The sequence below is a fragment of the Narcine bancroftii genome, chromosome 12 (assembly GCF_036971445.1).
Source record: "Narcine bancroftii isolate sNarBan1 chromosome 12, sNarBan1.hap1, whole genome shotgun sequence".
NCBI classification, from domain to species: Eukaryota; Metazoa; Chordata; class Chondrichthyes; order Torpediniformes; family Narcinidae; genus Narcine; species Narcine bancroftii.
Genome location: NC_091480.1, coordinates 99223088 through 99236047, shown reverse-complemented (window position 1 = coordinate 99236047; position 12960 = coordinate 99223088). Strand labels below are relative to the sequence as shown.

Sequence of the window (12960 nt, the reverse complement as noted above, 5' to 3'; positions counted from 1 at the left end):
GCAGCAGTTGTACCAAAGTGGTTATACTCGAGCACTGCACTGGGTATTTTAGGTGTATATACTGTAACCACCTCACTGACAAAAGGCAAAGGAGGAAAAACCCAACACCCAACCCCAACCAACCAATTTTCCCTTGCAACCGCTGCAATCGTGTCTGCCTGTCCCGCATCGGACTGGTCAGCCACAAACGAGCCTGCAGCTGACGTGGACTTTTTTACCCCCTCCATAAATCTTCGTCCGCGAAGCCAAGCCAAAGAAGAAAAAAAAAAACTGTAACTGTATTGTAACTGTACTCCAGGCTTAATGAAGGCATGCTGTAGCTGGACTGCAGTGGATCCCCAGCGAGACTGCAGGCGCACCGCAGGCCTATTGGCAATATTAAAAATAGTGATCATCTGAAGGAAATAGGGAAGGGCAGTGGGTGCTGGGAGATGGGCAGGTGGTGGTGGGAGACGGGCTGGAAGGGTTGGGGTGGGTAGGTGGGGTGGAAGATGGGTAGACAGTGTTGGGCATGGGTACGTGGGTGGGAGATGAGTGAGGTGTGGTGAGAGATGGGTGAGGTGGGGTGGGTAGGTGTTAGGGGATGGGTAGGTGGGTGAGAGATGGGTGGGATGGGGTGGGTAGGTGGGTGGGGGTTGGTAGGTGGGTTGGAGATGGGTAGGTAGGTGGGGTAGCAGAAGGGTAGGTGGGATGAGGAATGGGTAGGTGAGAGCTGGGGGATGTGCAAGTGGCAGAGGTTTCCTGCTGACCCAGTTGCCTGTTCCCACACGCACATTCAGCCCAGATCTCTCTGAAACTATTCCCATCTCCGCACCTGTCCAACACCTTTGAAACATTGCAATTTTTCCACGATACCTATTGTGTGATGTGACCTTGAGCTCCAATTCTCAGGAGCCCATAACAAACAGGAATGTTTTAACTTTTTAACATTGCTGACCTGGCATCCAATCATACTCGGGCCATCCCAATGTCTCGCCATTCTTCTTGTTTTCCTCCTCAAGCCAGCTGATCAATGGCTCAAAGTACTTCAGCAGGGAAGCCGCCGACATGGTGGTGTTCCCCGTGATCATTTGCATGGCCACGGGCCACGGTTTGCTGCTCCCCAGCTTCATGGCATCCCTGTGAGGGGTGAAGCAGAGAGGAAGCAGTCATCAGCCTTGGCTCTGAGACACAGGTGGTAGATTTCTGACCAACATACCACTGGTTTTCCATAATCCCCAGATATCACGTGCCACGGTTAGCATATCGCTGTAACAGCCAGGTCTGGAGTTTTAATCCCATGCTGTCTGTACGGAGTTTGTACATTCTCCCCGTGTCTGTGTGGGTTTCCTCCAGGTGCTCTGGTTTCCTCCCACTTTCAACACCAGGGGCTGTTGGCCAATTGGGTGCAATTGGACATGACAGGCTCATGCGATAAAATGGCCTGTTACTGTGCTGTATGTCTAAATTTAAATTTAAAAAAAATTATAACAGTAAACAAACTAGCAAGGGTAGAGCATTGGCAGATTGGCAGGAAGCAGAGATTGGAATACAGGGATCATGTTCTGATTGGCTGCCAGTTGTGTAGAGAAGTGGCAAATGAAATACAATGTCAGAGGTAAAAATAAATGGGATAGAATTGACAATGCCCAGATGCAAAGGGATCTGGGAGCCCTCATGCAGGATGGCCTGAAGGTAAACCAGCAGGTTGAGTCGTGAAGAAAGCAAATGTGATGCTGGCGTTCATTTCAAGATGAATTGAATATAAGAGCAGGGATGTGATGTTAAGGCTTTATTGGGCACTGGTGAGACCTCACAGAGAATTGTAAGCAGTTTTGGGATCCTCATTTCAGAAAAGAGGTCCTGACATTGGAGAGGGTTCAGAGGAGGTTCACAAGAATGATTCCAGGAATGAAAGGGTTATCATATGAGAAGCGTTTAACAGATCTTGGCCTATATTCATTGGAGTTTAAGAGAATGAGTTGTGGTTGGGTCTCATTGAATCATTTCAAATGTTGAAAGGTGTGGACAGAGTAGTTGTTGAAAGGTTGTCTCCCATAGTGGGAGAGTCTAGGACAGTGGGGCTGAGTGGGGAAATGGATCAGCTCCTGATTAAATAGCGGGGCAATGAATAGCCTATTTCACAATGCCTATTGGTCTTACCCAATGAGTTTTCCAGCTTCATGTGACTTATGGATGTCACATTTATACAGAGGTCCTTTATGACCAGCAGCATTGCAAAGGCTCTCATGGAACTGGAACTGGATGATGAAGCTCACAAAATATCTGAGAAAAAGTCAGATCGACAAATAGATTTCAGCTGCATTGCATAGTTGAACATAACTCGGCATTGCTGCTATTAATCAGTCAATTAATTTGAGATCTCATAGTACCAGTGAAATCAGGTAAGTTGTGGACATCTTCAACAAACTCTTCTTCCTGTCACTCACACTTGATCCCAAATGCTCCCAGACCTCCAATTTCTGTCCCTTCCCACCAGATGCAGTTCATAATGAATTGTGGAGCACTCACCGAGTGTGGAGGATTCTGGATGATCATTACGTCCCTTGGCACTTTCTGAGACTGGTCACACTGTGCCCAACTCATGCTTTGGAAAGACATCAGAAGTAGGGGCAGAAGTTGGTCATAGGATGCTTCAAGCCTGCTCTACCAGTCGACAAGGTCAAGATCTGATCATTAACGTTGGCTCCATTTACCCACTTGACTCCCATGACCCCTTAGTTTTCTGTGGTTCAAAAATATCTCAGGTACCAATATACTTTATGACTCTCCATTCATTGGTCCCTGGGTGAGGCATTCCTAAGATTCACAACCTTAAAGATCTCAACTCCATATGCCACCTATGTAAATTCAAATCAATATAATTTCTCCAAGTAATCGCAATACATTTTCTTGCTATAGCTAATGCTAATCTCAAAAAGGCAATTAGAAATTTAGTTAATCTTAATTCCAGATATATCTTTTTAATATTACTTAACAAAAATATTGAAAGTCCATTGAAAATTTAATTTCAAGAATATCTTGTAGCAGTTCTTTCAATCACATCCAGAAAGGTTTTTACCTTTTCACATAGCCAAGAAGAATGTAAAAAAGAACCTATTTCTTTCTGACATCTGAAGAAAATAAATTATATCTCTTTAATTTTTCAGGAGTCAAGTATAATTGATGTATAAAATTATAATGAACTAATCTACATCTCACATTTACAATTTTAGTCATACTACCTTTACATAATTTTTTTACCATTTTAATCTAGATTCTTGTAAATCTAATTTTGGCATTTTGTTCTGAAATAATGCATCCATCTCTGATATAAACCAGATATAAATAATATTGATTTGAATTTACATAGGTAGCATTTGGAATTGAGATCTTGTATACTAATGAGAAAAAAACCCATAATTTACATGATAATTAACTTTTTTATGGGAAAGTTTGGAGCCCTTTTTTGGATTATGTGGGTTTAAAATTTTGAATCCTTCAGCCATGTTGTGGTGGAATTGCTTCAATCCATGGTAATTAATTATGTTATTTTAGTTTATATCTCCTTTTTTATCTTTCTTTTCTTTCTTCTGGGGGGGGCGATATGGGGGGGAGGGTTGTGTTAGTAGGGTGGGTGAGAGAGTTTTTTTGGGTTATACCACTTAGGCTTTATTGATATTACATATTATGTATTATTCACTCTATATATTGTATGTATCATGGTTTTAAAGTTGAAAATAAAATATTTTAAAAAAAGGATTTGCCACCTTCTGAAAGGAGAAATTCCCCTTTGTTTCAATCATGCATTCCAATCCTCACAACATGGTCTTCTCTTGGTTCCCATCCTGTCAAACCTGGCAAATCCGTATGTTTCAATGAGATCTTCTCAATCCTGGGCAGTGTGGGCACATTATACACAGTTTTTCCTCGCAGGGCAACTCTCACATCCCAGGAATCCATCCAGTGAACTTATTGCACCGTTTCCTTAAATGCAGAGGCCAAGATTGTCCACAGGTCTCCAGACATGGTCTCACCAAGGCTCTGCACAGGGTAATATGACTTCCTCACTCTGCTACTGCATCCTACTGGCAATAAAGGCCAACATTCCATTTCCTTTCTTCACCAGTCAGTGTGCACAACACCAGAACAGGTTCTTCAGCCCAGAATCTCCATGCTGACCCTTCAGTACCGAGCTCCACTAAAAACCTTCTACACCTTTCTCCTCTTGATACTCTTGAAATGCTGTGAGAGTCTCTGCCTCCAAATTTCCTCAGGCAGTGTCCTTCAGCATCCAACCACCATTTGGATGGAAATAATCTTCTTCAGATTTCCTCTAATTTCCCTCCCCCTCATGCCCTCTGGTGTTAGACATCTCTACTGTGAGCAAAGGTTTCCTACATTCCACCACTGTCTACATTCCTTGTAACTTCAGTCTGGACCCCTCTCGGTCTCCTCTGTTCCTCACTCGTGAAAAGGTCCTTCCCAGGAAGCATCTAGATCAAAGTGGTTGCTTTCTACAAATTACCCATCCAGATGCAACAAGTAAGAATGTTGGTCATATGTACAATGTGTATGACAATAAATTAACTGTTGACTGAAATAATGATCACTTTATTCTGATGGCCAATGCCTTCAGCTGAATCCACCTCCCTCTGACAAACAAATCGGTTCTCACCTCCACTGAACTTGTGATTTCTTCATGAAGAAAGAAAATAATTTTATTCTCGCCATGTACCTTTGATCCCAGGTTTGGAGGTGGAAGGAGAGGAACGTTTAAGTCCTGGTGTCTCCAGGACAGCCCTGAAGGATGGGAAGCCTGTGATGTCTGAGTTAGATATACGACCAGATGCACTGGTACCATCACAGAGATGAAGAAACATCTGTGTCCAGGACATACCTGACATAGGGGACACTTGAAGGAATGTGGAATTTTGCACCAGGATCAAAATCTTCCTCTGAGCGAAGAACAGGAGGGCACAGGCCTTGATACTTTAACCTGTGGGTGAGAGGTACAAAGTACAATGAAGAATGCAGCCCCATTTAGGCATCGACCCTCAAATTTTCTACAGTAAAACCCCTGATATCAGGCACCTATGGGGAGTCATAGAATTTTCTGGTAGCTTGAGATTATGTGTTGTGTGATTGGTGAACTGACTGCTAGGGAGCGCCAATTTTAAACTTGTGTATTCTCTACCTATTTATTTTCCACGATTTTTTTGCCAGTTGTTTGAGGTTGTTGGTTGAGTGATTTCTGGATAACAGGAATGTTTACTGTACTTGGTACAGTTCAGAAGGTCCTTCTAATTAGGATCTAGGGTACCTCCACATTTAATGCAGTCAAAAATACTGAACACCTTGACCTCACTGACCTGGTCAGCTTTCTTTGCTTGATGGAGTCCCATCAAAGGTGGTCTTTTTTAAGCTGGTATTGTTATAGATTTTTATACAGAGAGTTCTGGAATTAGACCCAACAGCGATGCACATAGAACATGGAACAGAACTGCACAGTACAGGCCCTTCAGCCCACAATGCTATACTGAGTCTTTAAAACCTGTTCCTCCATCAATCTAACTCTTCCCTCCCTCTCAGCCCATAACCCTCCAATTTTTTTACAACTATGTGCCTATTTAAGAATATTTTAAATTTCCATATTGTACTAGCCCCCACCACCACCCCCGGCAATGCATTCCAGGAACCCAGCATTCTCTAAGTAAAAATATACCCCTGGTGTCCCCTCCACTACCTTTAAACAGATGTCCTCTGATATTGGTCACTGCTGCCCTGGAACAAATATTGTAGCTGTCCACCTTATTTAATCTCGTACTCCTTCATTAAAGTCACCTCTCATCCTTCATCACTCCAAAGAGAAATGCCCCTGGCTCAGTTAACCTTTCATCATAAGACATAATACTGCCAAAGAGGGTAGTAGAGGGGGGCTCAAATTTCACAGAGAGCCAAGACATTGACAAAAAAAAGAAAGGCGTTTTACAAGACTAAGATGGAAATGTAGCATGGAACCATACAAAATCTTCCAGAAAAATGTAGAGGTAGAGATTAGTAATAATTAATGTTGGTAAACAAGCAAATCTGCAGATGCTGGGGTCTCGTGCAGTACAGAGGTACTGGAGAAACTTCGTCTCCAGGAAATAAAAAGGCAAACACTCCTGATGAAGGGATCAGGCCCAAAGCATCATCTTTTACTTCCGATGGACACTGCGTGACCTGATGAGTTTCTCCAGCACATCTGTGTACTGCACTGGAAGAGTTAATGTGGGTCCCTTAACAGAGACAGAATAAAGAAATGAGAGAACGTTTTATCTCTACAGAGAGTGACATTAACTACCTGATGAGCATGGCCCTGGACAAGATCGCTTTCCTCCCTTTTGGCTACCTGATGGACCAATGGCGGTGGAAGGTTTTTGAAGGTTTCTGATGATCAGCTATAGAAAATATTGTGCCCTGACACAGAAAACCTTCAGGTAATAGTGGAGAACAAGAGGTTTAGAATGAGTGAGGAAATTAGACTGTAAAAAAATAGCATTGAGAAAATGAATGGGATCAATAAATCCCCAGTCACTGCAAATTTCAGATCATTTAGTCTAAACCCTAAAGGAAAGTGCTGGAGTCTATTAATAAGAAAGTGTTAGTCTTTACAAAACAGGATTGGCCAGTATATCATGGACCCACAGCACGTCTTCATTAGTCAGGAAGGTGCAGCAGTGCCCACACTTCCTCAGTGGGTTGAGGAGGGCAAGGCTACTGGCCCCCATCTTGACCACATCTTACAGGAGAACAATTGCGAGGGTCCTGCGTCATTGTGAGGGGGCACCAGCTGCAAAACATCAGACTGGATGTCATTGAAGAAGATCATTAAAACAGCTGAAAGATCACTGGGGTCTCCCTTTCCTTCACTGACGACATTCATCAGGAGTGTGGCTTAAATAGGCCTCAAAGAATTGTTAAGACCCTTTCCATCCAGCACACAGGATCTTTGACCCACTACCATCAGGAAGGAGGCACAGGAGCATTAAAATCAGGACAGCCAGGCTGGGAAATACTTTCTTCCCACCGGCTGTGAGATTGATGAACAGTGTCCTGTAACCGAATAAATCATCCCAAAATATTTTGTGTATTTTTAAAAATTATATCTTTAATATAATTTAATTTAAATTAAATTAGATGTATGTATGTAAGTATTAAGTGCTGTGTATTGTGTGTGTGTGTGTGTGTGTGTGTGTGTGTGTGTGTGTGTGTGTGTGTGTGTGTGTGTGTACCATGGTCTGGAGAAACACTGTTTTGTCTGGTTGTATACATACAGGCAGATGATAATAAACCTGTATGTGAACTTAAATATGAATTTCTGAAGAGGGAACATGTTTGACTATCTGTTAGTGTTTTCTGAAAAGAAAAGGGAACCAGTAGATGTGGAGCATTTAGACTTTCGGAAGGTCGTTGTTCATGTGCTACAAGAGGGGCATTTTTGTAGACAGGCAGCGAACTGTACCTCAGGTTCCACCATTCCCGGTTGTAGTCACTTTCAGGGATCCGCCCATCAAAAACCTTCCACCGCCATTGGTCCATCAGGTAGCCAAAAGGGAGGAAAGCGATCTTGTCCAGGGCCATACTCATCAGGTAGTTAATGTCACTCTCTGTAGAGATAAAACTTCCAGTCAATATATTCCATAGTGGTTCCATTAGCAATGAAAGCTCCACTTTGTTAACACTGAATTCTGGTGGATGCAGAGAGGAGATACCTTGTCACTGACGTAAATGTCAAACAGCACAAGGTAATAGAGACATGGAAACAAATAAGTCTTCGGCCCAACTGTTCTATTCTGACCAAGTTACCTATCTGAGCTAATCCCATTCACTTGAATATAGGCCACATCCTGTCCATGTACCTGCCCATATGTCTTTTAAATTCCATTATTAAATCCATCTCTGGATTTTAAAAGCTTCCTTTTGCAGTTCCATCCATATGCGCTCCACCCTCTACGTGAAAACATTGCATTTTAGGTCACCTTTAAATCTTTTCCCTCTCACCTTAAACCTGTGTCCTCCCTTACACTGGGAAAAAAGATAAAGACTGTTTACCTTATCTGTGGCTCACTGGAGCATGTTGCTGCACAGAGACAGGAATCGTACGTGAATGCTCGTGCATGAATCCCACAAAGAAAGTTTGCAGGTGGAACAAAAATCAAGAAGGCAAATGGGACGTTGGGCTTCATTGCTGGAGAGGTTGAATTTAAGAGCAGGGAGAGGCTGCTGCCACTATACAGGCCACCGGTGAGGCCGCACCTGCAGTACTGTGTGTCGTTTTGGTCTCCTTACTTGAGGAAGTGTGTACTGGGTTTGGAGGTGGTGCAGAGGAAGTTCACCAGGTTGATTCTGGAAATGAAGGGTTAGCCTATGAGGAGAGATTGAGTCACCTGGGATTATATGGGTTTAGAAGAATTACTTTATCGAACATAAAATGTTGAAACAAAGACATAAAATAAAAGCAGGAGGTGAGACCAAAATTAGGGGACACAGCTTGAAGATTCAGGGGAGTAGATTTAAAACCGAGATGAGAATCGGATGCTTCTCCCAGAGAACAGTGTATCTATGGAATTCTTTGCCCAGGGAAGCAATGAAGGCTGCTGTATTAAATGTACTAAAGACACAGATGGATTGGTTTTTGAATAATAGGGGAATTAGGGGTCAGGTAAGTGGAGCTGGGTCAGCCATGATGTTATTGATGGTGGAACAGGCTTGACAGGCTAGATGGCTGACTCCCGCTCCTATTTCTCATGTTCTTACTGCAGGATGGTTGGTTGCCTCTCTAGTGCAGGATGAAGGGGAACGTTGAGTGACTGGAGGGCATTTTGGAGGGAGAGTGGCCGGAAGTCGTGGTCCAATGCAACACCACCACAAAGTGATGATATCCTGCAGAAGAGGTGAAATAGCACCTGGAAGATGGTATCCAGATTACCCGTGGAGACCACATCAGTGGTACAAAATAGGAAGGAGCAGGAGATGGTGTGGCAGGAACAGTAAGGACAGGTTCTGGGTGAAATGGGGAATCAGAATAGGGGTAAATATCATAGTGGGCATGTTTGCTGCTGGATATGAGGTGGAGGTGGGAAATGTAATGGTTAGCCCAATGGTATTACAATGCTATTACAGCACCAGCGACCTGGCTTAATTTTCGTTATGAAAATCTCAATGTGAAGTTATGCAAATATTATACGTGACCTGCGTGGGTTTCCTCCAGCTGCTCCAGTTTCTTCCCATGTTCCAAAGATGTTTGGGGTTAGTAGGTTAATTGGTATATGGGTGAACTTGGGCAGCGCAGGCTCGTAGGCCAGAAGGGCCTGTAACTGTGCTGAATCTTGAGATTAAATGGAGGTCTGAAAGTTAATAGGAATCTGGAGCAAACAATGGATGGAACATAGATGAAAAAAAGGAACCTAGTTGTGCTTAATGGTGAATGAAGTAGAAGGGCTGACATGTGAAGTCTGGTATTGTAACTAATTCAGGGGCATGGCTGGGAGAGGGGGAGGGGAGCTGTGACCGGCAAGGCTAAGAACTCACTCCTGGGTGGTAAGATTGGGCAAGGTACTTTCATTCAATGGGCTGAAGGACTTCTTTCACTGTAGCTCCTTTTCTCTGCTTTCCATGATTCACAGCTGAGCCAGATGCCGGTAAGCAAACCCCTGACTTCAAAGGGATCACGGGCTGTTATAGGAACACCAATACCACTGAGCAGAAAGCCCTGCAAAAGGTAGTGGACACAGCCCAGGACATCAGAGGTAAAACCCTCCCCACCATGGAGAACATCTAGAGGGAACGCTGCCGTCAGAGAGCAGCAGCAATTATCAAGGATCCACACCACTCAGCACATGCTCTGTTCTCACTGCTGCCATCAGGAAAGAAGTATACGGGCCACAAGGCTCGTATCACCAGGTTTAGGAACAGCTGCTCCCCCTCCACCATCAACATCAAACTCAATTAGGGACTAATTTAAGGACTCTTACACATTTTTTTTCTCTCTCCATGTATTGCACAGTCAGTTTGTTTACATTTCTTTATTTGTTTACAGGTATATATTAAGTACTTTTTTTTTGCACGACCAATAAGTGGTAATTTTGCCTGGCCCACAGGAAAAAGTACCTCAGGTTGCATGTGATGTCAGGTATGTACTCTGACAATAAATCTGAATCTGAATCTGAATCCTGCAGGAGGAGCCTGGGGTTACCTGCATTGTCCTCCACCTTGTTGAGCAGTCCAATGCTGTGGAGGTGTTTAGGAGTGGATACAGATAGAGCCATCACATCACCAATGGCTTCATGGAAGCCAGGGTTAGCACCGTCCCGGAATGAGATGTGATTGTCTTTGTACTGTAGGAAGTATTGCACATGCCCCATTTCATGGTGCACAGTCACCAGGTCATCCATGTTCACCACAGTGCATTGCTTAATCCTGGGAAAAAGATCAACATGTATTGGCAAGAAGTATTGCAAGGATGTTTTAGTAAATTTTGAGCAGTTATCTAATGGAGAAATTATAATGAGGCCCAGGAGAGACCTTATCCCCAACATGGCTCTGTTCCAGCATGCCCTGAGAGGTACAAGGATGAGGGCAGGTCACACCTCTGAACCCTGGTGTAGAGTACAATGGAAACACTGCCTCTATTGTCCCATGGCTTGAGAAAGCAGGTGAGTTGATGGTGCAACTGTTGAAGTAATGGGTCAGACCTCTTCATCAGTTTTCAAGTCATTTCGCAGCACATTGTCTTTTGCCCACGTTCTCATCTCCATGTCCCTACCCTCTGGATGCTCCCATTCATTCACCGACAAGTAACCCTGTGTTTACAATTTACCCCCATGGTCACCTCAGTTTTACTCAATCATTTTTAGGGCAGTTGGGTCAGCACAGCACTATTACATATAACCTGTGGTGCCACACATTAGTGGTACAGATATAGGGCGGTGCAGGTGATGGTGCATCTGGAACAGTCATGATGGCCATGCAGGAGCTTTCAATCCCTGAGCCATTGTGACAGGTTCCGGGGAGAATGGGGGTGAGGCCACCCTGAGTGTGGCATCCTCAGCGGAGTTGGGGTGTGGGCATGTTTGCTGCTGTTAGGAAGTGTTTGAGGTGGAGGTGGGAAACGTAGTGGGAGGAGGGATGAAAACAGTGATGGGGCAGCACCAGTTTGAACCTGGGTTCGAATCCGCTGCTGTCTGCAAGGAGTTTATATGTTCTCCCTGTATCTACGTGGGATTCCTCCGGGTGCTCTGATTTCCTCCCACATTCCAAAGACATACGGAGCTGGTAGGGGATTAATTGGGTGACGCCGGCTTATGGACCTGAAGGGCCTGTTACTGTGTAGTATCTCTAAATAAAAGAGACAGCCTCTCCCCCCACCCCCCCATCCCACCCCCACTGCCCCTACAGCCTTGTCTCTTGTTTCCTTTCCAGTTCTGGTGAAGGGACTCTGTTCAGAAATGTTGACTGTGTTTCTCTCCCCACAGAAACATCCTGACCTGCTGAGCATTTCCAGTATTCACCGTAATTTTAGATTTCAGGAACAACTTGTACATCTGACCAGCTTTAAATAAACAACACTGTACCCCTGCTCCTCATCAGACACTAACCGGAAGTCCTTGCGGTTGTAGAAATCCCAGGCAGAGGCGTGACACACCACCTCTCGGTCCTTTGGCTTCTCAATCATCGACTTGTTCCAGAATTCCTGTGGCATTGGGATGAGGCCAAGCGATTGGAAGAAATTGTCCGATTCCTGAAACATCCTTAAAGGGGTCCACTTCTGTTAAAGAAAGAGTGAACTGTTAAAGGAAATATCAACAGTTTAACCAAGGCTGTCATCCCATCCGCCTGCCAGATGTCAAACATCGACATGAACCTTCTCTCCCTTCATAAGCAGCTCAGCACCTGATATGCTGGGGTCAAGTGCAACACACAGTGCTGGAGAAACTCAGCAGGCCAGGCAGCATCCATACAGTAAAGGATCATCAGCACTTTGTGCTTGGGCCCTTCCTGATAAAAAGTTACTCTTCTTCCCCATCGCCTTGCTCCGCACTGTCCCTCTCCCTTTTCCCTGTCTCTATCTTACACAGACAAAATTAATGCTCACCTCTCCCCTGATCATACCTAATTAACACTTTTGTTGGTCTGGGTTCCTCCCCCAGCCGGCACTATTTGAATTCTGAGATTTCCTCCTTCTGGCTCATTCTGCTTATCCCTTGAAGAAGGGCTCAGGCCTGAAATGTCGGCAATACATCTTTGTCTTTTATGGATGCTGAAAGACTGGCTGAGTTCCTCCAGCATTTCGGTGTGTCAGCAGATTTTGTGTTTCAGAAAGTTTCCCTTTAACTTCCTATGAATGCTGTGTGACCTGCTGAGTTTTTCCAGCACGTTTGTGTAATGCAACAACTGACGAGAACTGATGGGACAACGCCCAACATCACTGTTACATCAATGTGCTTTTTACCAGTGTATATCATGGCTATTGTGATTTATGGTGTGAAAAATAAAAAATTTAAAAAAAAAAAAAAAAAAAAAAAAAAAAAAAAAAATGTGCTTTTTACCATTATGCCTTTGGATTGTACTGTCCAATTAGCTTGGAATCTCGCCAGGCGGGGCTTAGGTGGTGATATCTGCAGATGATGAATTGAGATTTCACTGTGGGACAGTCTGGTTAGGAAACCACTGAGCAGCAGAAAAGCTGAGACTTCACTCCAATTCCATTAGGTTTTAAGAACAAGGCTGTAGTAGATTAGATGTTATGTGTGGGGAAAGATTTGGGATTTTAAACAAGAGAGCTACAAATGGGTGCAATTATGCAATTGGATGGGATCTCCTAGGGCAAGTTTGAACTGGGATTGAAGCAGATCCTATCTTACAGATCCAAATGTGCAGAGGTTGGTTTGGGATCTCTCTGTGCAAGAATTGGATCGGGATCTATCTGGACATGGG

General features: G+C 44.0%; 1 protein-coding gene across 7 annotated transcripts in view; it reads right to left on the bottom strand.

Annotated features, from left to right (window-relative positions):
• The window catches only part of ace (angiotensin I converting enzyme (peptidyl-dipeptidase A) 1), a 135400-nt gene that overhangs the window by 63104 nt on the left and 59336 nt on the right, over positions 1–12960 (bottom strand). For all 7 annotated transcript variants that reach the window (XM_069905138.1, XM_069905136.1, XM_069905139.1 and 4 more), the window contains 6 exons: positions 11622–11791; positions 10220–10443; positions 7487–7631; positions 4880–4978; positions 2143–2265; positions 938–1119 (listed from right to left, as the gene is read on the bottom strand). In XM_069905138.1, coding sequence (XP_069761239.1) covers positions 938–1119; positions 2143–2265; positions 4880–4978; positions 7487–7631; positions 10220–10443; positions 11622–11791 — 943 coding nt within the window. The remainder of the gene's footprint in view (positions 1–937; positions 1120–2142; positions 2266–4879; positions 4979–7486; positions 7632–10219; positions 10444–11621; positions 11792–12960) is intronic.